Source organism: Phalaenopsis equestris, unplaced genomic scaffold (assembly GCF_001263595.1).
Source record: "Phalaenopsis equestris unplaced genomic scaffold, ASM126359v1 Scaffold000002, whole genome shotgun sequence".
In the NCBI taxonomy this organism is placed as follows: domain Eukaryota; kingdom Viridiplantae; phylum Streptophyta; class Magnoliopsida; order Asparagales; family Orchidaceae; genus Phalaenopsis; species Phalaenopsis equestris.
Window position 1 is genome coordinate 61,715,458 of NW_018164444.1, and position 23,906 is coordinate 61,739,363.

Consider the following 23,906-nt stretch of genomic DNA (forward strand, 5'->3'; position numbering starts at 1 on the left):
CCTATTCGAAATATATGTTGGATGAAAATTTGGTTTTCTTCTAAAACTGGGGAGCTTGTTTTGGGCTTAGTTTTATTCCCTAGCTGGTCTTGGCCGTGAGCCTTCCTGTTGTGTTTCTTTTGCTTAGTTTGGGCTGGGCTGTCCCCTTTGCTGCTTCCCCTAGTCGTGGGCTCTCCTGCTAGTTCTTGGATGTGGGTGTGGGTTGGTGTTCCCCTTCGCTGCTCCTACCCGTGAGCTTGTGGCTGTTAGTTTGGGTTTGGTGGCTCCTCTTGTTGCCCCTACTCAAGACCCCTTGTTTGTGTCTGTTGGTTCTTTTGTGCACTAGTTTGGTGGCTGCCTTGCTGCTCCTACCCGTGAGCTTGTGATTGTGATTTCCTTTATGTTGGGCTCTACTTACCCTCTTGGCTGCCCCTGGCTGTGGGCACTTGCTGGGTTCCTAGTGTAGTGTCGAGTTTGTATGACATTGAAAGCTTTTGGCTCGAGGTGGGATTAAATGTTTTAATGTTGGTGAAATGGAATACTTCAATTCTTGTTATTTGGAAGAATTCAAATGCCTCTTCTAGGAATGATTTGTTAAACGTTTGGAGATGTTCCAGAGCTCAGTTTTGCGGGCTGAATTGATTGTAATAAAAAAAGGAAAAGAAAAGGAGGAAAGAAAAAAAAAATCTTTTGATATTTGTGAAAGGTTTGGGGAATATCTTAGAGGTATCTAAATTGTGCCTTTCAGGGTTGTTCCTGGCCAGCATCGGGAAGTGTGCCTATTTCATTGCTCATTCGAGAAGTCCCATTGGTGTTTTAGGCTAACTCTACTACCGCTTTGACTTTTCTTCCCTAAATTGATTTTGGAGGTGGGTTAGCCTTCTTTCTTTATTTTTCATTTCTTGCTTTTCGGTTCACTTTCTTTGCTTCTTGGTTTGGGTTTTAGACAGTTATGTCTGATACATAAGTGCACACGTATATAGTTCTGACTATATATGAAACCATCAAGTAAGGTCGTAAGTTGACAGTCGTTTTTGGGTATTAGGACTTGATGATAAAGTCATTCGGTGGTACAGCGGAATAATATTCCATCCTACAATATCGGGACCCAATCTCGGGGCCCGGTGAAACGTATGATGATGATATTATTTACTGACACTAGACTAGCAGGGCTCCCTTTTCTTCTTAGGTTGTTGGCGGTCCCGACCCCCGACGGTTCGATCGACTTGTGGACAATCATTTTTTTATAAAAATAATAAGAACATATGCGATAAGATCAGATACGCTGTTTTTTTAAAGTATTTTGACAACCAAAATTGATAACACTTTTCTTATATGCATGAAACTTATATGCATGCAAAAATATAAATTTTAAATAATATTATTGATTGTCCACTTGTCAATCGTCGGTATTGGGCTAAGGAGTACCCTCCTAAGTTGGTATAGTAGGACATCTTTCTAGTTGAATGTCAGACTTTATACATACAGGTGACCGATAGTTTCCTTCGGAGTCTCTGGAGAATACCTAATTTTAAGTCTAACCCGACCCAAATGCTTACGGTCTTCTTTCTTTCTTTGAATTTTTGGGTGTTTTCTCACGGTTTTATTGAAATCAGATTTTTATGTTTTTTCTACGGTTTTATCGAAATCTTTGTAAAGCACCTGTGATTTTCTCCGAATTTTCCTCGTGTTTTTTACGGTTTTCTTCGAGTTACTTTGGGTCATTTGCTGCCTTTTCTCAAGTCCTTTCAGGAGCTGTCGTCTCGTAAGGTATATGGATTTGTTTTACATTTACAACTTTTACTTATGCTACTGCACGCTTTCCTGCGTATACACATAATTCATGCCTGTAATACTACTGTTTACTGTTTACTGCGTTCCGTAGCATGCTCCCTTTTGTAACTCATGCTTTCTTTTATAATTCATGTTGTTTCTACGGACTTGCAAGGGACTTTTAGGTTAGAGGCCAGTAGGACGCCTGGCTTAGGACGCCTGGTTTAGGAGGCAACCTGTAGTGAGCCACTGACCCAATAACTGTACATTTATACACACCATAATCCTGAACTTACAATCGATATTTTAAGGATCTTAGAGTAGTCTTTCCAAGAAGCGGAGCGTGGAAGCAAGCGGACGGAGGGCGACGATCGAGACCATGACAACAAGGAGTAGGATGTCTCCTTAGAGTTAAGGTTTGATCGTTGTATAGTTGGGAAGTCACCAAGGTTCTCCCTGGATCTGTGACATCTCCTACCTTTCACTCCATTGACTCCTGAAAAATACTTGTTCATATTTTGAGCCTTTCTTGCTTTAATTTTCTCATATTATCTTTGGAAACTTAAACTTTTCAATCTTGAAGATAGAACTACTGATCTTAATCGAGAGTCTTTTTAAGTGATTTCGGTCATTTAAGATGTAATTAACTATAGGAGTTCGCCTCTATAGTGAACTTAAGAACCCAACTTAAAATAAACCCTATTTAATCTTCCGTATTAAATAAGGGAACTTGTCGGTCAACATAAAGGTTCGCAAACTAAAACGGATGTCATAAAATCTTTAGTTTATTTAATCGTGTCACACTAGTAAGCAATATGTCTATTCCTCTGGATAGATGTATCGCTCTCGATGTTGTGCTCGATCATTTAAACTATTGCAGATATGAGATCGGTTCGGTCTTGTATTTTAAAAAAAATTAAATAATTACTTTTTTTTCAAATTATATATTTAAATAAAATTAAATTTACTTTTTTTTTTCAAATTATATATTTAAATAAAATTAAATCTCTTTTAAAATCGGGGGTCGGGATATCCACTCCGGCGGTCGACAATTTCTAATTTGGCAACCGACAATGTTCTATAAGGTGGGAAAGTTCGTGCTCATATTGTTTTTAATGTTTAGTAAAAATTCATGACATATGAGTATAATCATCATATCATTGGGCTGTAAAGATATTATAGATGTAGGGGATGGTCCTTAAATATTTCTAAAATGAGAAAAACGGAAGATTTTTTTTTTGATTTATATACTGTGTTTTGCATGTTCATAAATGTCTTGATAAATTCTTCATTATAACATATTTGAATAATGAAAGAAATATAATTTTGAGAGTACTAAATAATGGGTGACCAAGACACATGCTGATGTCAGATCTTATCTTTATTAAATTTACAAATTAATGATAGAAGAGATGATAATGGTTGTATGAAATTTTAAAGATCATTGGATTCTTAAAAGTGATAAAAGGTCATTGAAGACTCATCATAATATTTATTTCGTGTGGCTAGACTTTTAATGTCAGCTTTTAGTTTTTTCAGTCTTTCTTCGAATGATTTCATAGGTTTCTTCTTACAATCATTTTCTTGAAGAATTTCCATGGAAGTATTCATATAATTTGGCATTTTTTCTGATAACTCACGTCTCCATACATTATTTCTTAATATAGGAAGCCAAAACCGAGCCCCCAAACATGCATAAAACAGTAAAATGAACTCCCTAGCATTTATGAAAGGCCAAATAACCTCTCCAATATTTCATGCTAAATGAAAATAAGTGAAAAGCTTCATAATACTCATCCCAACGCGCTTGCAAGAGGAGCAAAAATTATTCCAAAGTCATGTCTTAATTCCTTAACTGTTTCCAACATAAACATGCCACAATAATCATAAATATGCCATAGCTTCCTTAGTTTAAGCGAGTAACCAAGTTTAGCTCTTAGGACATGCCCACATGCCCACATTGCCCACATTTCCATTTCTAAATGCACCTGAAGTGAATATCTCAACAATATATCAAAGTAAAATGAACTAGCATGTTTTATCATCCAACAGAGCTATGCTCAATGGCTCGGCAGAGGGAAAACCGAAAGGCAACGAGGCACTGAGAAAAGGGGGGAAGAAGAGTACCTTTCTTTGATACCAATGTAAAGCACCGCAACATAAGAAGCTACCTCAAGGATATGCTCTCACAGAAATCTCCTCCTAAACTTCTCCTACAGCCAAAAATTTCTATCCCTCCTCTCAAAAAACTTTTTCAACAACCCAAAAATCTCAAAAGAAATTATGTTTATAGACAGAGAAGAGAGGAGAAGAGAAAGAAGATCACCCCATGGCTCGAGACTGAGAAAGGGAAAGACCAGGCGCGCGAACGGGAGAAGGAAGGGAGGCAGAGCTCGGGCGCGGAGAGTGGGGATTTAGGGCTTAAAGAGGAAAGAAAAAGATAATCTGGTTTATATAAATTAATAAATATGTACATATATATATATATATATATATATATATATATATATACATATATATTAATTTATATGCGATCTATTCACGCGCGGCATCGTAACAAAATCGGTGTCCTCCCTAGGCAAAATCGATATTCCGGACGCGCCGGAGCAGTCCGTTTTGTCATCCGGGGTCGCTCGGACGACGTCGTCGACGATCAGGTAAAAAACGCGTCAAAATTCAAATTTCACAAAATTTTGATCCGCGATCAATCGTCTCAAAAAGGTTTATTCGAGCATTTGACAAGTAACAGTGCAAGCGACGTGAATTGTGACAATCGGACGTGTCGACTCTCCGAATTGCGAAGTTTTGTGCGCGCGGGAGTGCGAATTGTGCAGGAATTGAGCAGAAGGCCAACCTAAGGCTCGGAAAGGTCCTATAGGAATTTCTTTTGGGTTTCCTTATGTCGGTTTCATCCTTCTAAGTGCTAGAAGTCGATACCACACACGCGAAACCTTCAAAAGAGGACGGTTTTAGGGCAAAAATCAACTTAGGACCCAATCCGAATTCTTAAAGCGAATGACTCAGATATTAGGACATTAATTTCATTCTCCCCTGAAGTCATAGTTTTATCAAAACATCCAAAATTTCCCTCAAGACCAGACCAAGTATCCCGCGCCTTCTGCTTTTATGGACTCTCGCTCACGCGGTCGGATGTGTCTTCTGCATTCGTGGATTCTTGCTCCCGGATACTCACATCAATCTCCAAGAATTGGGGGAGCTTCGATCTCAATTTTTTGTCTTCTCATGGTAAGGAGTTAGGTTGACCACATTGATGGTGGTGGAGCTACTGTAACTTTCCGGTAAGTCGATCATGCTGGCATTGATATTCCAAAGCACATTATGGTAGAACAAGTATCCATCCTCTTTTGAGACAACTTGAGTTAGAGCTACATATAAACATAAGATTATCACAAGTCAAATCTCGAGCAATTTAATCTTTAATCTGTTTCTTTTAGTTCTCTTACTTATTTGAGTTTATTTGATTAACAAGTTAGGAGTAATTAATTCTGGAACAAAATCGATGGTGGGCTAGACCATAATGAAGTGTAATCGCTCATGAGTGGTGTTTTAATCCTTTCTGAAAGGACCTGGATCCTACTCTAGGATGTTTTTTTCCCACAAAGATCTTGAAACATTTCCAATGTAGTTCATCCATTCAGTTGGACCATCTGTTGGTGGGTGCATTGTTGAACTAAATTTAGTCCCCAAATGACTCCATATAGTCTTCTAGAAGTACCTCAAAAGCTTCACATTTTTGACAATTTGGATCTTCCTTAGTTGGGGCAACTCAGGAGATAGGCTATATGTCTAAAATTTTAAAATTCTCTTATATGGGGTTGTCCTGTGTCTGGTATCGGCATATCAAACTCATCACTCATTTGGACATCCAATGCTAGACCGGCTAATGCTCCTCTCAACGCTTGCAAAAAGATAGTTTGTACCACCATATTCTAATACTCTGCATGAACACGCATTATCCCCAACTCACTTCCTTTTAGAATAACTATTATTAATTGCGCCGGAGTATCTCTCATGGGCTTGCTTGAATTATATGCATCTTTCCTTCATCAGTTGGTAGTTGGCACTCCTCTGTGCCATCACTTTCTTCAGTATATACTGTGTCATATTGCAGTTGTAGGATTTCCGACTGCACTTTTTTCATGGAAGTTCCTGGACATCTCTTTATGACATTTCCTCTTGATCAGATCTTTGATTATTTTCTCTTTGGTGGTATGATTGAGATTTATGTTTGGGTAGGTGAGATAGGTTATATGGGTGTGATGTTGCACAAGAAAGAAAAAATTTGGGTTAGGTGGGGGGCTTAGGTAAATCTTGAATAGGATTAGAGCTAAGCTAGCTTTAATACCAAGTGATACTGGAGTTAACTCAAACCACAATAAGAAAGCAAATATTATTATTGAAAAATTCAATAGGCGGTTATAACCACACACAAAAATGAGAAATAATAATGAAACGACGTAGGACTCACGACCAGGGTGGATCTCGAGTGGTGGGAGTGGTCTTTAGGGGGTTTGGAAGGGAGCGACAATGATTATGGGCTGCTGGAATAACCAGGCAGTAATTTGCTGCTTGGGAGCGGCAACAGCGAGGGAGAAATAAGATAGGGGCGAGGGCAACCATGTGGAAGAGTGGGGGGCTGGTAGCTGCATGGGTAGAAGAGCTGGAAGGTTGGTAGGTGGCATTGAGGTATGGGGGTTGTTGGCGACAATAAAGTTTCTATTTCAGGGTTGGCTGTAGAAGTTATGACAACTGCGATAACAGAGGGAATGTGCAGATGATGGGAAAAGTGAAGGATAAAGATCACATCTGGAGTGAGATACAAGCTGAGCACCACTAAACCCTTGAAAGAGAATCACCACCTCTAAACGAGGTACAACTGTAATGCCACTCGCCTTTGGATACAATCTTAGACTGGAAAAAAATTTATGTTGACGGTTGTCTTGATAGAAACATAATAGAAAATTAAACTAAAATATAAAACAATATACTTATAGACCTAGGATAACTAAGGATTGGACCCCTCTACTTGAAAGGGGCGATACCCATTTTGGAGGAGTTTGCTGGTTCTCACAGTGCTTGGATTGAATTGGTCTAGGTATCCCACGCTTTCTTAATTTGTGGTCTTCCGTTCTCGGGACCGGTCTGTGCCTTCCGCATTCGTGGATTCTTGCTCCCAAATGCCTGTGCTAGTTTCTCGGTGTTGAGGGGAGCTTCGACCTATTCTGTCAAAGCTTTTGTCTTATCATAGTATGGAGTCAAGTAGACCACATTGAAGGTGATGGAGCTACTGTAACTTCCTAGTAAGCCAATTTTGAAGGCGTTGACATTTCAAAGCATACTCTGGTACAATAAGTATCAACTATCTTTTAGCACAAACTGAGTTGGAGCCAACATATAAACATAGATTGTCATGAGCTGAATCTCGAGCAATTGAATCTACAATCTGCTTTTGTACTCGTTTGAGACTCTCTGATAAAAAAATCTATTAGGAGTAATCAATTTTTGAATGAAATCAATGTTGGGCTGGACTACATTGAAGTGTCATCATTCAGGAGATGCCTCTTTTTTCTTCTTCTCTAAATGGTTCTAGATCTTGCAGTAGGATGTTCTTTTTCACGAAGATCCTAAGGTGATATCTAATAGAAGCGGCTGACGGTGATGGTGGCAGCAAGAGCAGCAAATGACGGTGGTTACAACTGGAGCAATATTCAACTATTACAAAAGAAGCAGACGATTGCTATAGTGGAAGTAACAAGTAACGATGGCGATAATGGCATCAAAAGCAGCGACGGTGATGTTTACGGTGCAGGTACCAAAAGCAGTAGATGACGATGCTGGAAAGATTGATTAGGGAGAGGGGTACTTTCATGCATAAGAGTGCAACTTTGATTCATATTCAAACCATTTAATGCTGGAGGAAAACAAACCTAAGCGTAAGTGGCACATGCATCAGCGAAATTGAGTGGCGGGCCTTAAGGTGCGTCTCTACTATGTGAGGTGTACGCTGCCCGAGCTGCTCGAGGTGTATGCCTCAGCATTTTTTCTTCATAATTGTGTGGAGGATCTCAAGACGCACCTAAGATTGCATAATTTTAAACAATGACCGTGAGTTTAGGGTATTTGAATTTATTGCAGGAATAGGGGAATGTTTTGGGGGATTGCTTTGGCAAAGATTTCTGCATCAGCATTTGTTCTTTTTTCTTAATGCTTTGCCCCATTTATTTCTTTACTGTCTTTCAGAGCTAAATTACTAAAATCAAGACTATAATGCTAGAAGTTGTATGTAAGTGCAAATTTAAACCAAATTCGGAACAGAAGTATATCCTACATCAAAACAATTTCATCAGAACTTTATTTAAGCAATTCTTGTCAATAAACTTACTTCTGCTGCATATCGTCTAAAATTTTCATTAATCTTCTGTACTGCAGAGACAACGAGTATTCTGCTGTGAAAAAATCAATTGATGCATTTAGCAATATTCTTTTCTCTTCTGGAACTACAGGTAGCGATCATCATCCCACTAACTAATATTTTCTTTTACAATGTGTCTTTTCGAAAGAGTTATGCTGTTTCTTATCCTTTATTTATTACCAACCGGTTTAATTTAATATGTTATCTGTTCTAGATTAAGTTATTATAAGGAAGCTGATAGGGACGGGAGGAATCTGGCACTCCCGTCACCCTAGATACGCATGGGAGGAATCCTGTGCTGCGTGAGCTGGTCCAGGTCTAGACCGGCCAGAAGAAGCCAAACGAGCAGACCCGGCCTAAATCTGGTCCGGTTGAAGGGGCCCTCCAGATTTTTGATCTTGTATAGAAAGAAAGAGAATTAAAGAGGGGGCTTTTGGGGGGGAAATTTTAAAGGGACTCTTGCGAGTATGTCTTAGTGTCTAAGGGTTAGGGTTTGTTTTTTTTTTTAATGCATTTTTTGTTGGCTGCTGCGTTCTTTTCTTCTTGTGGTGTTCCTAGTGACTTCTAGGGTTGTGGGAGAGACGATCTACCTTTCAAACAGTAGATCATCATTGTATCTTATTTTCCTTTGATTTGTGTAATAGCAGCCTCATTTGAGTTTTTCCATCTATCTGTTGCCGTTTTGTCGTTGATTGCTTGTTGATTTTGGTTTCGGAGCGTATCAACTTGGTATCAGAGCAATATCTTGGAAGAATAACGGTAAAGACAGTGGATATGCTAGAAGGAGAAGTTGGGCAAATCAGATTGAGAATGGAAGAGAGGTTTGCCACCATGGAGGACAAATGTTCTTCCATAGAGAGCTGAATGGAGGACGGATTTGATAACATAGGAGAAATGCGAGAGATGATGAGTAAGCTCGTGGAGATGCAATCCAAGGCCATTGACCATTTCGATTGCAAACTCTATCCAATGGTTGATCAGAGAATCTTTGACTAGGTCAAAAGGGAAGGAGATCGAACGAGAGGACAACGAGGACATCATCTACCACCAAGAGCGTCCCCCTAGGACTCCGAGAGGAGGGGGGAGTGGAGACTTACGATGGAGGGGGCTGAGCTGAAAATTTGAGGAGAAATGGTGCAAGGGGCACGAAAGAGTATGAATGAGGGAGGAAGGAGGGAATCGGGAGTTCGATACGACTATGACAGGAGGAGGGAGTTTCATCCTAGACATGTGGAGAAATGCTGGAGGAAGAGGAATTTGGGGTGGAGATACAAGGGTCAGAAAACAAAAGACACTAATCTTCGAAGGGGAAGATACACATGCGTGGGTGTATCAGGCAGAGCGATACTTTACAGTCAATGGGTTAACAGAGGAAGAAAAACTCATGGTAGCGGGATTATGTTTGGAGGGAAAGACTTTAGTGTGGTTTCAGTGGATGGAGGGAAGATATCCGATGCACTCGTGGGAAGTGTTTATGGATTACTTGTTGGAGTGTTTCCGAACCATTTGGAAGGGGACCTACATGAGTAATTTTATGCTCTAACTCAGGAGGGGATGGTTACAGAGTACAGGGATTAGCTCAAGCTCTTGTCAGGGAGGTTGAGGGGTATTTTTGCATCAGGACTGGAAGGGAACTTGTTGAAAGGCCTAAAACCCGACATATGAGTAACTATCCGACCATTGAGACCGCGTGGATTGAGGGAAATGATGGAGCTCACATAGATGATGGAGGACAAGAAATTGGTGAAAAAGACCATCAAAGGTGGCAACACAGGAGTATTCTACAAGAGTGCCTGGACAACCATGACACCGAGGACCCAGACGGTGTCATTTCAGAAAGAGACACCAATAGATAAAAATACTGGAACCCGTTCCAAGGGCAATTTCAAGCGTCTCACCTATGCATGTGTAGGATAAAAGAACAAAATGATTCTGTTATTATTGCAAGTGATATGCTCTAGGCCACTGTTGGAAGGAACATGCCCTTCAGATCCTTTTAGTTTAGGAGGAGACTGAGGGTGAGTAATCGGACGAAGACGTGGTGGAGGAGCATCTGCATTTGGTTGTAGCGGAGGTGTCTCTAATTCGGTGGTGGGATTCACTCCAAATGAGGGGGCAGATTTGTGAAGAGGAATGGGTAACAACTGATGTGGTGTTGGTGGATAGCAGAGTCACACAAATCGGGTCGTAGATCAACTAAGGTTGGAGCTGGTGAATACAAGGGGCTTCAGCGTCATGATGGGGACAGGGAAGGTGGAGAAAAGTTGGGGAATTGACAAGGGGTTGGTTCTGACACTAGTAGTGGAGGACTTCCTTTCTTTGGACTTGGGCAACAGATGTAATTCTGGGGATGAAGTGGCTATAGGCGCTTGGGGAGATGTAGGTGAACTGGAAATTCCTAACATTGGAGTTCCAAGTGGAGGGGGAGGAAGGTCATGCTGAGAGGGGATCCTAGTTTATGCAAAACCACGATCAAGTTGATACGGGGAGCGTGGATGGGCTACTTGATGGAGCTGCAGAGCATTGAGGGATTCCGAGATCTCGAGTTGGCAAAGTTTCCCGAAGGGATCCAGTAACTCTTACAACAGTTTACGAACATCTTTCAACAGCCTAGCAGGTTACCACCACCAAGGGAGCACGAGCATGTCATTACATTTAAGAAGGGTGTCCCTCCTATTAGTGTGAGACCTTACCGGTATCCTTAGATTTAGAAGGATCAAATAAAGAACTTGATCCGAGAGATGCTTGAGGTTGGGTTATCAAACCCAGTTTGAGCCCTTTCTTCAGTCTAGCCCTGTTGGCGAAGAAAAAAGATGGTAGCTGGAGGATTTGTGTGGACTATCGGGCCTTGAACAAAGAGACAGTATTGGATAAGTTTTCTGATCCTGTGATTGATGAGTTACTCGATGAGATTTATGGGGTAGCCATTTTCTTGAAAATAGATCTTAAGTTATGATACCACTAGATCAGGATGAATCAAGCGGATGTGCACAAGATAACGTTCAAGACACATGGAAGTTCTTGGTGATGCCGTTTTGACCATCTTCCAGTCCCACATGAATAGGGTTTTTCAGCCTTACCTCAGGAAATTCATCCTGGGCCTCACCAACGTTTTGACCATCTTCCAGTCCCACATGAATAGGTTTTTTCAGCCTTACCTCAGGAAATTCATCCTGGTTTTCTGCGATGACATTCTAATATACAGTTGTAAGAGACCGAGCATGTGGAACACTTGAGGAAAATGATGGAGAAGTTAAGAGAGCACCGATTATATGCCAATTTGAAGAAATGCTCATTTGCACAACTACAAGTGGAGTACCTCAGGCATGTGGTGACCAGGTTAGGAGTAGCAGTAAGTCCATCCAAGATTGAGGCTATGATGGACTCACATTTACACAGGAGCTTGAAGGAGTTGAGGGATTCCTAGTTCTCACCATATATTACCGAAAATTTGTGAAGGGGTGTGACACGATAATATGGCCACTAACGGAACAGCTGAAGAAAGAAAATTTCAAGTGGGGGAAGCCGCAACACAGGCCTTCGAACATCTGAAGAGATTCATGACTAGTGTACCGGTATTAACACTTTCAAATTTTAGTAGACCATTTGTGGTAAAGAAAGATACACCAGGGTACGTATTGGAAGCAGTACTAATGCAAGACCAGCAGCCGATTGCTTACTTCAGCCAGGGGCTCAATGCTACGGCGTTATACGAGTGTTAATAAATGGCTATTGTCTTGGTTATTCAAAAGTAGCGGCCCTACCTTTTGGGAAGCCACTTTATTGTTAGAACATATCAGAAGAGCTTGAAGTACCCGTTAGCAGAGGATGGTGGCGAGGAGCAGAGGAGGTGACTATCCAAGTTGTTGGGATATAATTTTGAGATCTAGTACTGACCAGGGTTGGAGAATAAAGCAACAGATGCCCTGTCGAGGATGGTGGAGGAGCCCCAGTCGATGGCCTTATTGGTACCCTTAGTCTTCGATTGGGAAGCACTGAGGCGGGGAGTGAGTTAGATGAGGAACTGAGGATGATACCAACAGAGTTGCTACAAAATACAAACAGTCTTCCGGAATATGTCGTGAGGGGACAACTTCTCTACTAGGAACGGTTCATGTTACTAAGAACATTGGAGTTTTCCCAAACTATTACAAGAGTTTCATGATAGTGTGATCGGGGGGCACTCAGGCATACAAAAAACATACACTTGTCTAGTATCAGAACATTATTGGGTGGGGATGCGCAGAGACGTAAAAGTCATGGTAGTAAAATGCGATGGGTGCCAAGGTCACAAGTGCTTGACCATGACACCTGGAGAGTCACTACGACCATTAGCATTACCAGAAAATGTTTGAGAAGAAGTGACGATAGATTTTATCAATGGGTTACCACGGTCAGGATGGTTCACGGTGGTCATGCTGGTTGTGGATCATTTGAGTAAGTATGCACATTTCACTCCTTTACGACATCCCTACACTGCGGTCTCAGTCGCAGTGATGTTTATTCGAGAAGTGGTTAGTTTGTATGGTTTACGACATCCCTACACTGCGGTCTCAGTCGTAGTGATGTTTATTCGAGAAGTGGTTAGTTTGTATGGGGTGTCAGAATCAATTGTATCAGATAAATACAAGGTGTTCCTAAGCCATTTCTAGAAAGAGCTATTCATGTTGCAAGAAACAACGCTTAAGAGAAACACCCCATATCATCCCAAATCGATGGACAAACGGAGGTGATCAACAGGTGTGTGGAGACATACCTGTGTTGTTTTGTTTCCAATACGCTAAAGCTATGAGCCTGGTGGATTGCGTTGGCTGAATATTAATATAATACTTCAGACCATACATCGACGCAGACCACCCATTTCAAGATATTGTATGGGCAGGATCTACCTCACTCAATACATTATGGGCATAACGCAACATCGGTATCCAACATCGATCAATACTTGGAGGAGAGGGACGGAATATTGGCTGAGCTCAAGGGACATCTACTAAGAGTTCAACAAATCATGAAGAGGAAGACAAATGGACATAGAAGAGGGGTACAGTTCGAGCTCGGGGACATGGTTTACTTGAGCTGAGGCCCTACCGGTAGAAGAAATTAGCAAGACGGAGGAGTGAGAAACTCTCTCCATGATATTTTGGGCCCTATGAGATCATGACACGCATTATGGCGGTGGCTTATCGTTTGAGGTTACTACCAAAATCAACAATACATCCCGTCTTTCTTGTTTCGCAGTTGAGGTATGCCATTGGAGACCATACACTATCGTCGTCATTGCCTTCGACACTTACAGAGGACATGGAGGTAATTCTGAAACCTTTAAAAGTCACAGGAGTGCGGCAGGAACAAAGGAGGTTTTGATTAAGTGGAAATATTTGCCAGCTTATGAAGCCAAGTGGGAGCCTTTCGAAAACAATTTCCAGTCTTCCACCTCGAGAACAAGACACTTCTTTGAGAGGGAAGTATTGATACCCACGGGAGGAATCCTGTCACTCTCATCACCCCAGATACACACGGGAGGAATCACTTGTTGCGTGAACCGGTCCGGGTATGGACCAACCAGAAGAAGCTTGATCAGCCGACCCAGCCCAGATCTAGTCCTGCGATCTCAGCACTCGGGTGGGGCCCTTTAGGCTGCTAATCACATATAGAAGGAAAGGGAATTAAGTGGGGGCTTTTAGGGGAAATTTGAAAGGGACTCTTGGGGAGTATGTATTAGTGTCTAAGGGCTAGGGTTTGTTTTTTTTTCTTATGCAGGTTTTGTTGGTTGCTGTGTTCTTTTTTTCTTCTGGTATTTCTAGCGACGTCTAGATCTGTGGGAGAGACAATATACTCTTCGAATAGTAGATCATCATTGTATCTTGCTTGTTTTCCTTCAATTCCTGTAAGAGCAGCCCTCATTTGAGTTTTTCCACCTATCTATTGTCGTTTTGTGTTGATTGCTCTCCCATTTTTGTTCTGGAGCATATTAGAAGCCTTGTTTTTCCTCCATATGTCTTGTTAAACTTATTTTCCTGCTTCTGCCTTCAATTCATATTAGAACTTTATCATGAGAAGCTTCTATGCTTAAAAGTCAAAAAAGGAAAAAATTGCAAGAACCTGAATTATCGGAAAGTGCATGGGGGCAAAAGATAGTCTCTATTAACCTATTATTCTCTTTGAAAATAAAAATTATATGACATAACAATCATTTCAGTAGAAATAAATTGAAAAAATTGAGTATTATTCTGATCGCAATGTTTTTTTATTTTTGATGTATAATTACTTCAATATGGATGAAAAAGTATTAATTGACACTGATGAATGTTGAACGTGTTGCAAAATTAATTCATTGACATTGATGAATGTTGAACGTGTTGCAAAATTAATTCATTACTTACCCCGTTTAGCATATCTGTCTGTATATTTAAGCAAGCGAATCATATATCCAAAGATTATTCATCCTGTCCGCAATTGGCTTTTTGGGACACCCTTTGCTGAACTTTCATCCAAAATTTGATTTTCTTTCGAAAAAATTTGTTCATAACCCATTGTTAAAAGAAATTGAATAAAGTAAATAAACATTATTAATAAACAGTAAAACATCCATGTTAGTGAAATGGAGTCACTTATCGATATTATTTAGCCACCCTATATTGATATTGTACAAAACATTATTCTAGCTATGAAATCTTTATATATATATATTTATATAAGTAGTTCTATCTTCGTCAAATTTATATGCCAAAACCCTATTAAACTAATTTGAGAAGAATACAGGGTGAAGAGCTTCGGAAATCATATATTTTTCATGAACTTCTTTAACTCAAGCCAAATTAATTCATGGGAAGCCAAGGATTAAGAACCAGCTTGGGTACAAAAGCATTTTGCAGAATCCATACAACTGAAATAATGTGGGAAACTTTAGTTATATTTCACATGATAGGTATATTAATTAACATAGGTTCTTAGCTTGAATGATTAGGTTTACATGTGTGTTAACTTCATATCTCTTTTATGTAGATGCCCGTGGGCTTCAAAGTCACTTTTGGATCTTGTGAGAGAATTTGGAGTCTTGGGTCAAATTTTTAGAAGATATATTACGTTTTGGATGAGAAATTGCCCAGAGATTATACCCTTGATTTATGAAGATTTTATTATTTATTTTGAAATTTCTTGTAAGCTCAAGTTCTTATGGTTAATTACTTTTGTTGCTGGTGAGATAAAGCTTTCAATTATGACTAATCATTAAGCGTTGAATGCTTAGTATATAGTAGCAACTTTAATTTTAAATGAGAAACCTGATCAAGATCTCATGATTATGATGTTCTGAGTTGTCATGTACTCTAATCAACTTAATCGATGAAGATAGTTGATCTAACCTGATCAATGGATTTTGGTTAGTAGCCATGGATTATATCTTCAAAGAAGCCTTATAGACTTGGGGTTAGTTTTTGTCTAAGAAGACAACCTTAGCTAACAAAAATTGTCATATTAAGTTTCATCACTAAAAAAATTTAGATTATTAGGAAACTTACCGGTTTGGGTAATTTATAATTCAATGATGTCATGTTAATATGGTTTATTTAATTAGAGGGCCTTGGTCATAATCATCCATTTTTGTTATGTCATTTGGTGACAAAATTACATCTGACACATGTCACACCCTTTATGGCATGAGAGCTTTGATAATGACTATAGAAATTTGTTTGATTTGACAGTAACTTTTAATGAACTGAGATTAATCTTAATTTCATTATCCTTAATAGACTATTATGGAAGGTAGATGAATTATTGCTTTAAGATATGGCGGTAAATTTCATTTGAATATTCCTAAATTTTGCATCTAAGTATTTTTATATTTTATCAGGGTTCAAGTTTAAAATGATTTGTTTTGAAATTTAAGGTATTTTAATGATAATATTCCCTTTTATTGCCTTGAACGTAATATGAATGATTTCATTTTAAAATTTTGGATTGTCCAGATGATTAATCTCATTATAATAATTTGGATTGTACGTTAACATTAAGAGTTTCTAGTTAAAAATGATTTTTCAGAGGCCTTAAGGCCCATTGATAAATGGAAGATAAAATAATTTTAATGGGATTTGCAAATGAGTGTTTGATTCTTAATTCGTGAACAGTATGTATTTTGCAGTAATATAAAAAACAATGGTTTCAAAAGAGGGCTAAAAAATCATGACAAAATAGCATAAAAGAAGTTTACTAAGTAGTAAACCTACAAAAACTACTATCCCTTTCAACAAAAAATGACAAGGGATGACTATCAAGTATTATATTTAAAAACAAAACTACCTCGTGAAGTAAACTGTGCATAAAAGTGGGCAGCTTCCATCAGTGTAAGAAAAGAGACAGAAGTTGGTGAGGCTACTAAGTAGTAAACCCACAAAAACTACTATCCCCTTCAACAAAAAATGACAAGGGATGACTTTCAAGTATACATTTAAAAACAAAACTACCTCGTGAAGTAAACTGTGCATAAAAGTGGGCAGCTTCCATCAGTGTAAGAAAAGAGACAGAAGTTGGTGAGAAAAGCAACATCGGGCCTCAGTTTACTGTTTTGAAGCCAAGTGGTCCTCTCCATAGAGTGACAGAGAATATCCATGACGTAGTTATTATTCCCTTCCACAATAAGACCCTTGTTCTCCATCATCCATGGCTCCACCAAGGTGCTTATGTGTTGAAACACCTCCATCTCAACTTGGGAATTATCCCAATGTAATAGTTTCCGCCCTGCTACCAAAACACACCTTTTAGTTTCATTCAAGACGTACAGATTTTAATCCTAGTTAGGTCCACTTCAGCCTTCAAACAAGCCTTAACCAAAGGCTTGGATAACAAAAAGCACTTACTTTAAACGATCAAAGCTTGCCTTACATAATAAATTAGCTTAGGAAGTGGAAAAGATTTATGGGGCTGATTGATGCCCCAATTTAGGCAAGTTTGTTGTGTTAGATTGAAAAAGAAGTTTAAAAATCATTTTTTAACATAAGTCTCGCCAACTCCGGTATTTGTGATGTGGATAATTGGATTTATAACTCGCTTCAGACACGCGTGCTAAGTTTGAGATTTGGGTTTAAAAAGTAAATTTGAATTTGTCAGCATGACTACACACTATTTAAAGCAATGCACGTGTCAAATTCACGTGAAATCATATTATTAGGATGCTATTTTAATTTTTAATTTCAATTGTTTACTTCTGTTCACTTTCATGTATTTTGGATTTGGTGCCAAATTTTAGCAATTAAAATATTTCACTTGTTTTCGAAGTGTACTTATTTGTATATGAATGTATTTTTATGTAGTGAGCCCCATAATGTATCATTTTTTCTGCTATAATAGGGGCCACGTTAGTTCATTTTTATATTGGAATTCATTTTATTATCCTTAGGAGTTTTGACTATAGTGACGAGGTTCTATTTGTGCTCTTGCTCGTTGGATGTTTCTTTTTCCTTGTAAGTTCATCTGAATTGAATATTTGCAGGAGGTTTTCTTTGAATTGTTTATCCCTAGTCTCATTTTGTAATTTTATATTCTTTTGTTTTCATTTTGAATTCATTTATCTCCATAAATTCTCTCTAGGTCTATTCAATTTTTGTTGTCACTGAATCCCTACTTTTTTTCCACATATAAGATATTTAAATGTTCATGAAGTCACTGTTCGTGTTCGCTTCTTAACGAACGAGCCGAACATGAGTTGTTCGCGAACAGACCTTCCTATCATGCTTTACAATATTTGTAAGTGTCCTAAATCATCATAGTATATATATGTGTGTATGCGCGCGCTTGTAAAGATTAAAGAGGGAGAGCTTTTCCATGAAGACATTGCAAGATAAGATGGAATCAGATGAATGAAATGAGAGAATGCTGGTTAGTGTTAGAGATTTGAGAGGAAAGGGATTGAAGAAGATGAAGTTTGCATGAAGAGGGATCGTGTGCATTTGGCTTATGAAGAACGATAGGAAGAGGGAAGGTTGAGGGGATATTGTGATAGTAAAATGGCGAGGAAGAGGGAATGACAACATACGGTGGTTTTAAGTCACAAGCTTGTGAGGTCCTAAGGAATCTTGAGCGAGGAAGTTTCACGTTCGTTTCGTTTACTTATCGAATGAATCGAACACGAACTCATTGACGAACCGAACACGAACTGTTCGCGAACAACGAGCATTTTTGACCGCCCTATCTACAGTGATAAGTGCTCAAACAGAGACAAGAGATATAGTATCTCGTATTGCATTTCTATAATTCATGAGAGATGCGCCAGCTAGATTAACGTTGATGATGTTGGAGAGAAGTGAGGCATATGAGAATTGATAGTTGAGGTAATACAACTCCTGGTGAATGAGTTTTAGGATGACTTGATGGACAATCTACCACCTATTTTAGCCTCGCTACGAGAGATTTAATATGTTATAAAACTCATCCCAGTATTGGTACTCCTTAACTGATCGGTTTATAGGATGTGACCCACAGAATATAAGTAGTTGTAAAAGCAGGTTGAGGATCTAATGGCTAGATGATTGGTTCGTGAGAATATTAATCCATGTGCTATATTAACCTTGATTGTGCCCAAGAAGGATGGATCACATTGTATGTACATTGAGAGCAAGGCAGTGAAAAAGATCACTATCTAGTGTATATTTCCCATTCTAAGATTGAACGATTTCCTAGATCTAATGCATATGCTAGCATTTGATCCAAGAATGACTTGTGTAGTGTATACCACTAATTCAGATAAGATTTGAGGGTGAGTGGAAGTCAATTTTTAAGATGATGAATGAATTATATTAGTGGACAGTCAAATCTTTAGGCCTGCCAAATTCGCCGAGTAGTTTTATATGGCTGATGAATCATATTTTTTGAGCATTCATCATAAAATTTTTAGTTATTTATGTTGATGATATTTTAACGTACATTTGTTTAGAGGATAAGCATGTGCAACACCAATGATGGATTTTTGAAGTTCTCTGACAGTAGATATAGGACTGCCCAAACAAGTCACCGTATGACATCATAGACATGCTTTCTAGAATATTTTATTTCAGCATTTGGCATTGGGATTGACTTAGCTAAGATAAAGGCTATTGTGAATTGGCCCAACCAATAGTCTTTCACTTATAAGCACTAGTTTAATGGGCTAACTTTATTTTATTAGAGGTTCATCAGATATTTCAGCTCTATAGCAACACTATTAACAGAGCTCCTTAAGACAGATGGATTTGCATGGTCAGACAAAGTGCAAAATAGTTTAATTAAGCGTTTGAGTTAGAGTGTGATGTCTCCAATGTGAGGATTGGAGTTGTGCTAAACCAAAGTGGGCGCTTCATTGCCTCTTTAATGAGATGTTAAATGATTTCATGTAAAAGTATTCCTCCTATGATAAAGAGTTGTGAGCTATAGTGAAAGCCGATAGCTATTAGAGTCATTACCTGCTGGTCAATTTGTTCAGCCTTTTGAGATCGTTTAATAGCCAAAATAAGCTAGAGGTTAAGCACGCCTTCTGGGTTGAGCTTCTGTTGTCCTTTCATTTTGGTCTCAAACATAAAGCTAGGAGAAAAAAGAAAGTAGCTATTAGATTGACCCTCCACTACTTGTTGATCACTATTATGCAGTTTATGGTAGTGGGGTTTGAAGTGAAGGACTTTTCTATGCCACTAATGAAGAGTTCCAAGGGATTTGAACCTATTATCAAGAGAAAACCATACAAATCTGATGGCTATGTGTTCTTCTAGAACAGGTTGTGCATCTCAAAAGTTTACTGAGGGAGAGTATTTTATAAGACGGCCACAATGGATGAATGATAGGATTTTTAGTAGCGGTAAGGCTCTTTAGCAAAAAAGTAATTTTTTTCGACGCAAATTGACACAAAATTTGAAGAGACATGTTAGATAGTGCTAGATGTGTCATTTAATTAAAACCTGAAGGCAAAATTTGGGTCTCCATATACTCTTCTCATTCTAGAGATATTATGGGTGGATGTGGGCATGGAATTCATTGTGAGTCTATCTTAGATGCAATTAAACAAGAATTATGCTATGATAGTGGCAGAGTGTTTATCCAAGATAATATATTTTGTACCTTGTTTTAGATTGAAGGACGCTTAACACATAGTTGATCTTTACTTCAGAGAGAGTCTGACTTCATTGAGTGCCAAAGACTATCACATTAGATAGAGATGTGAAGTTTTAAGTGATTTTTGGAAGACATTATGTGGAAAATGATTAAGAATCTTTAGTTTAGCTCAACTGCTCGCCTTCAAATTGAGGAACATATATAGATGGTGAATTGTAGCTTGGGAAAACTTCTCAAGTTTTTTGTGGGCAAGAATAACAGATAGTGAGACTCGATTATACCTCAGATTTAATTTGCTTATAATAGGCCCACCGGTCAATCCACAACTTACAGCCCTTTGAGATTATCTACGGGTGAAATCCTATCACTCTCATGGAAGTGTGTCTATACGTCTAATTATTGAGCTTAGTGCTGACATTGAAGCTAGGGTCAAAGAGATTCAAATGTTATATGAGCAGATGAAGAAGAAAATAGCTAGCATAATGCCAAGTTAGACCAACTTGGGAGGAAGTTGGGATGGCTTAACCGTCCAAAGTGAGACCGATTTAGGTCCTTTCACCGCTAATGGAAACCGCCGACCCAAGGACTATATTTGCCATGCTAGAGAAATATACTTAAGAGTTAATTTTGTTTCTTTAGTATAAATACTTTGCTTAAAACCTATAATGAGACTTTTTTGGCTTGCTTTATGTTATTGGAGTCTTTCATCTCTAATTTTTTTTCTCATTTTGGAGTGTTGTATTCCATTCTCTTTTAGGCAGTGTGGCTGTCACTTGATTGAGAATAGGTGGGAGATCATCCTTGATGCTCGTGTCTCTCTACAGTCATCGACCGCCCTCTTGCTCGTTTTTTTACAAAACAATTGTTGCCACCCTAGTTTCCCTTTTGAGTACTTTCCAATTGTTTAGTTTTCCTCTCCTTATTGACGCGAATGTCTGTTGGGCATGGGATCGCGCCTAGCGCTCTGGACCGGTTCGATCTAGATATAATGAGGGTTGGTCGATCCTCTTGGCTCCATTGGAGTGCTGCTTAATAGGGTGGGACCGCTTACCTAGGTCTATATACGTTGCTTTTGTAGTGTTTGATGGTAGTTCATGTGTGTGCTTGTTTAGGACAGTCGTTTGCATCTCTCCTTTCCCTTCTAGGACTGTAGCTGATAAGACTTTAGTTACAATAGTTTCATCGGTTTTGACAGTGATTTTATTTTTATTCATGTTTGATTTTCTTATGTTTGTATATATTTTTAAATAGAACAATTTAAATGCAAAAAATATTTTAATTTAACTTGATTTTAATTTTGAGAAAATAATGAAAATGATTTCTCGACTATTTGCGAGAGACAATTTTACTCCAAAACATCATAAAAAATTTAGCCCCTGGATTTATTAAAATATGAGCTAAAATGGTCCCATCAATAAAAGCAATAGAAATTGAAGTTAAAGTTAAAATATTGTGTTAAAATGAAAATATTTTTTGAATTTACTTATTGAAGTTTTTTACAAAATTTAATAACTGAATTTTCTTATAATTTTGGAATATTTTGTATTATTATAATTTATAAAATTAATGGGTAATAATTTCATCATAGAGCATTTACAAATGAAGTAATACCGAAAATTTTACCAATAGTTTACATCCCAAAGAATGATAGTAGAAAATTAGATTTGGTAAAAGTTTATAATGTAAATTCTTAAATTATCCTAATTTTTAACACTAACTTTGAACTTTAAATGCAATTTTTGTTACTTTCTATGGGACCATTTTGGCTCCTTTTTTAGGAGTGTAAGGGCTCATTTAGAACTTTTTATAATCTTGGATTAAAATGTCATCTTACAAATTGCCAAAAGACTATTATGATATTTTTCATTGATGATTCAAAAAAAAATATATCTTAAATAAATTTATTTAAAGTAGTTGTGTCAATTAAGTAATAATGCAAGCTACAATTCTCACAATTTTCACGTACTTATATACTTGTTTTAAACCTATTTTATGTTAATTATACTTTTGATGATGGTAATAATCTTAATTTTAATATATATTATCCCATAGTTAATCAATGATAATTATATTAAGAGAATATATAGTTTGATAGTGTGGTGTTCCCTTTTTTAATATATATATATATATAGAAAAAAGCTCAGGGACTAATTTATTAAAAACAGAATAGATACAAAAAGGTTGTATGAGAGAGCTTAAAATCTCACCTCACACAAAACAAAACACACAAAACCCAAATAAAACAAAAATACATAAAGATAAAAAATCAAAAAACCACCAAAGGGCGCAAAAGTGCTAAGGACGTCCCACTTTCCTCTACCTCTAGTTCTTGGAATTGAGTCTGCTAACAAATTAGTAAGGTGAGTGTCATTGCCCGAAGTAATCAAAGTATCATCCATCAGATTCCTGAGCTCAAGTAGCTCTCCATTCTTCTTCTTCCTCCTCGATGTGTAGACCTGTCATTCCTCATCCGATGATTGACTCATTTGATCAATAGATTGTTCCAAAGTTGGTTGGACAGGTGTAGGCTGTTGCACATGATCCCCATGATCCTGAGTGATAGTTACAGCTTGCTCGACCTGATGAGGCGGTAGTGAAACAGTAGAAGTATTGTCACCTGTAATATTGTGGATAGGTTCTAAGTCAGGTGGGGTTTGAAGAATCTCCCTATCCCCCACGATAGTAGGTTCCAAAGGCGGGAGAGCTATAACATTGTTTGGGGACTGAATGATTATCATATTGCCTGCGAGAATATTGGTATCTTCAGGGGTATCTTTTTTTATGATCAATAGTATCAATAACTTGGAGCTGATCAGGAGGAATTGAAATCACTGTCTCTGGCAGAGCACTGTGCTTTTTTGGTCTGAGGTGTGGATGTAGATGGTGGCATTGAGAACTGGAGTGACCGAACATAAGACAATTTGAACAATACGAAGGAAAATGCTCAATCACTACCTTTTGCCAATACCCATGATGCTGTGTACCCAACCAAATTTCCTCAGAAGCAGATAAAGTGATGTTTCTTTCAACAAGTATTCTGGCTTCTGATGGACGTGAAATATTAAAAGTAGGAATGTCCTTTTTGAGTGACTTACCATAAACTGAGACAATAGCGTACAAAATTTTTTGAGTAAAATAATGAAAATTCAGAATAATGAAATTTCAGACCAGAGAGGTGAATCCAAACCGGAATGATCAGAGGTTTCGTCTGAGGGTCAAAAATCTATAGGCCATTTGAGAATCTTCATTGCTCTGTCATCAATCCAAATTATCCTTCTAGCAAATAAACGCGTTATAGACCATTTGAGAATCTTCATTGCTTTGTTATCAATCCAAATTATCCTTCTAGCAAATAAACGCTTGTAATACTCTTCATTATTAATTTGTATGAGAATGTGTCTTCCATCTAACAGCAGGTGCATAAGTTAATTACTTACGAATCAGCTCCATTTTTGGATGACCATACAATTAATTATTTACGAAACAGCTCCATTTTTGGATGACCATACAAAAATTTTCCAACTAAATTCAGTCGACAAGAGGAGGCAAGTTGAATACCTCCAGCTTCTGTAAAAAAAATGGTAGGTTTCCTATTCTTCCTTCCAGGTTTCTTGATATCCTCCCACTTAAATAAAGGAGGGAAAGA

General features: G+C 38.2%; 1 protein-coding gene across 1 annotated transcript in view; it reads left to right on the forward strand.

Annotated features, from left to right (window-relative positions):
• The window catches only part of LOC110024620 (probable acyl-activating enzyme 17, peroxisomal), a 61,822-nt gene that overhangs the window by 20,215 nt on the left and 17,701 nt on the right, over nucleotides 1-23,906 (forward strand). The window contains exon 7 of the mRNA XM_020724695.1: nucleotides 8,203-8,276. Within this exon, the coding sequence (XP_020580354.1) occupies nucleotides 8,203-8,276 (74 nt within the window). The remainder of the gene's footprint in view (nucleotides 1-8,202; nucleotides 8,277-23,906) is intronic.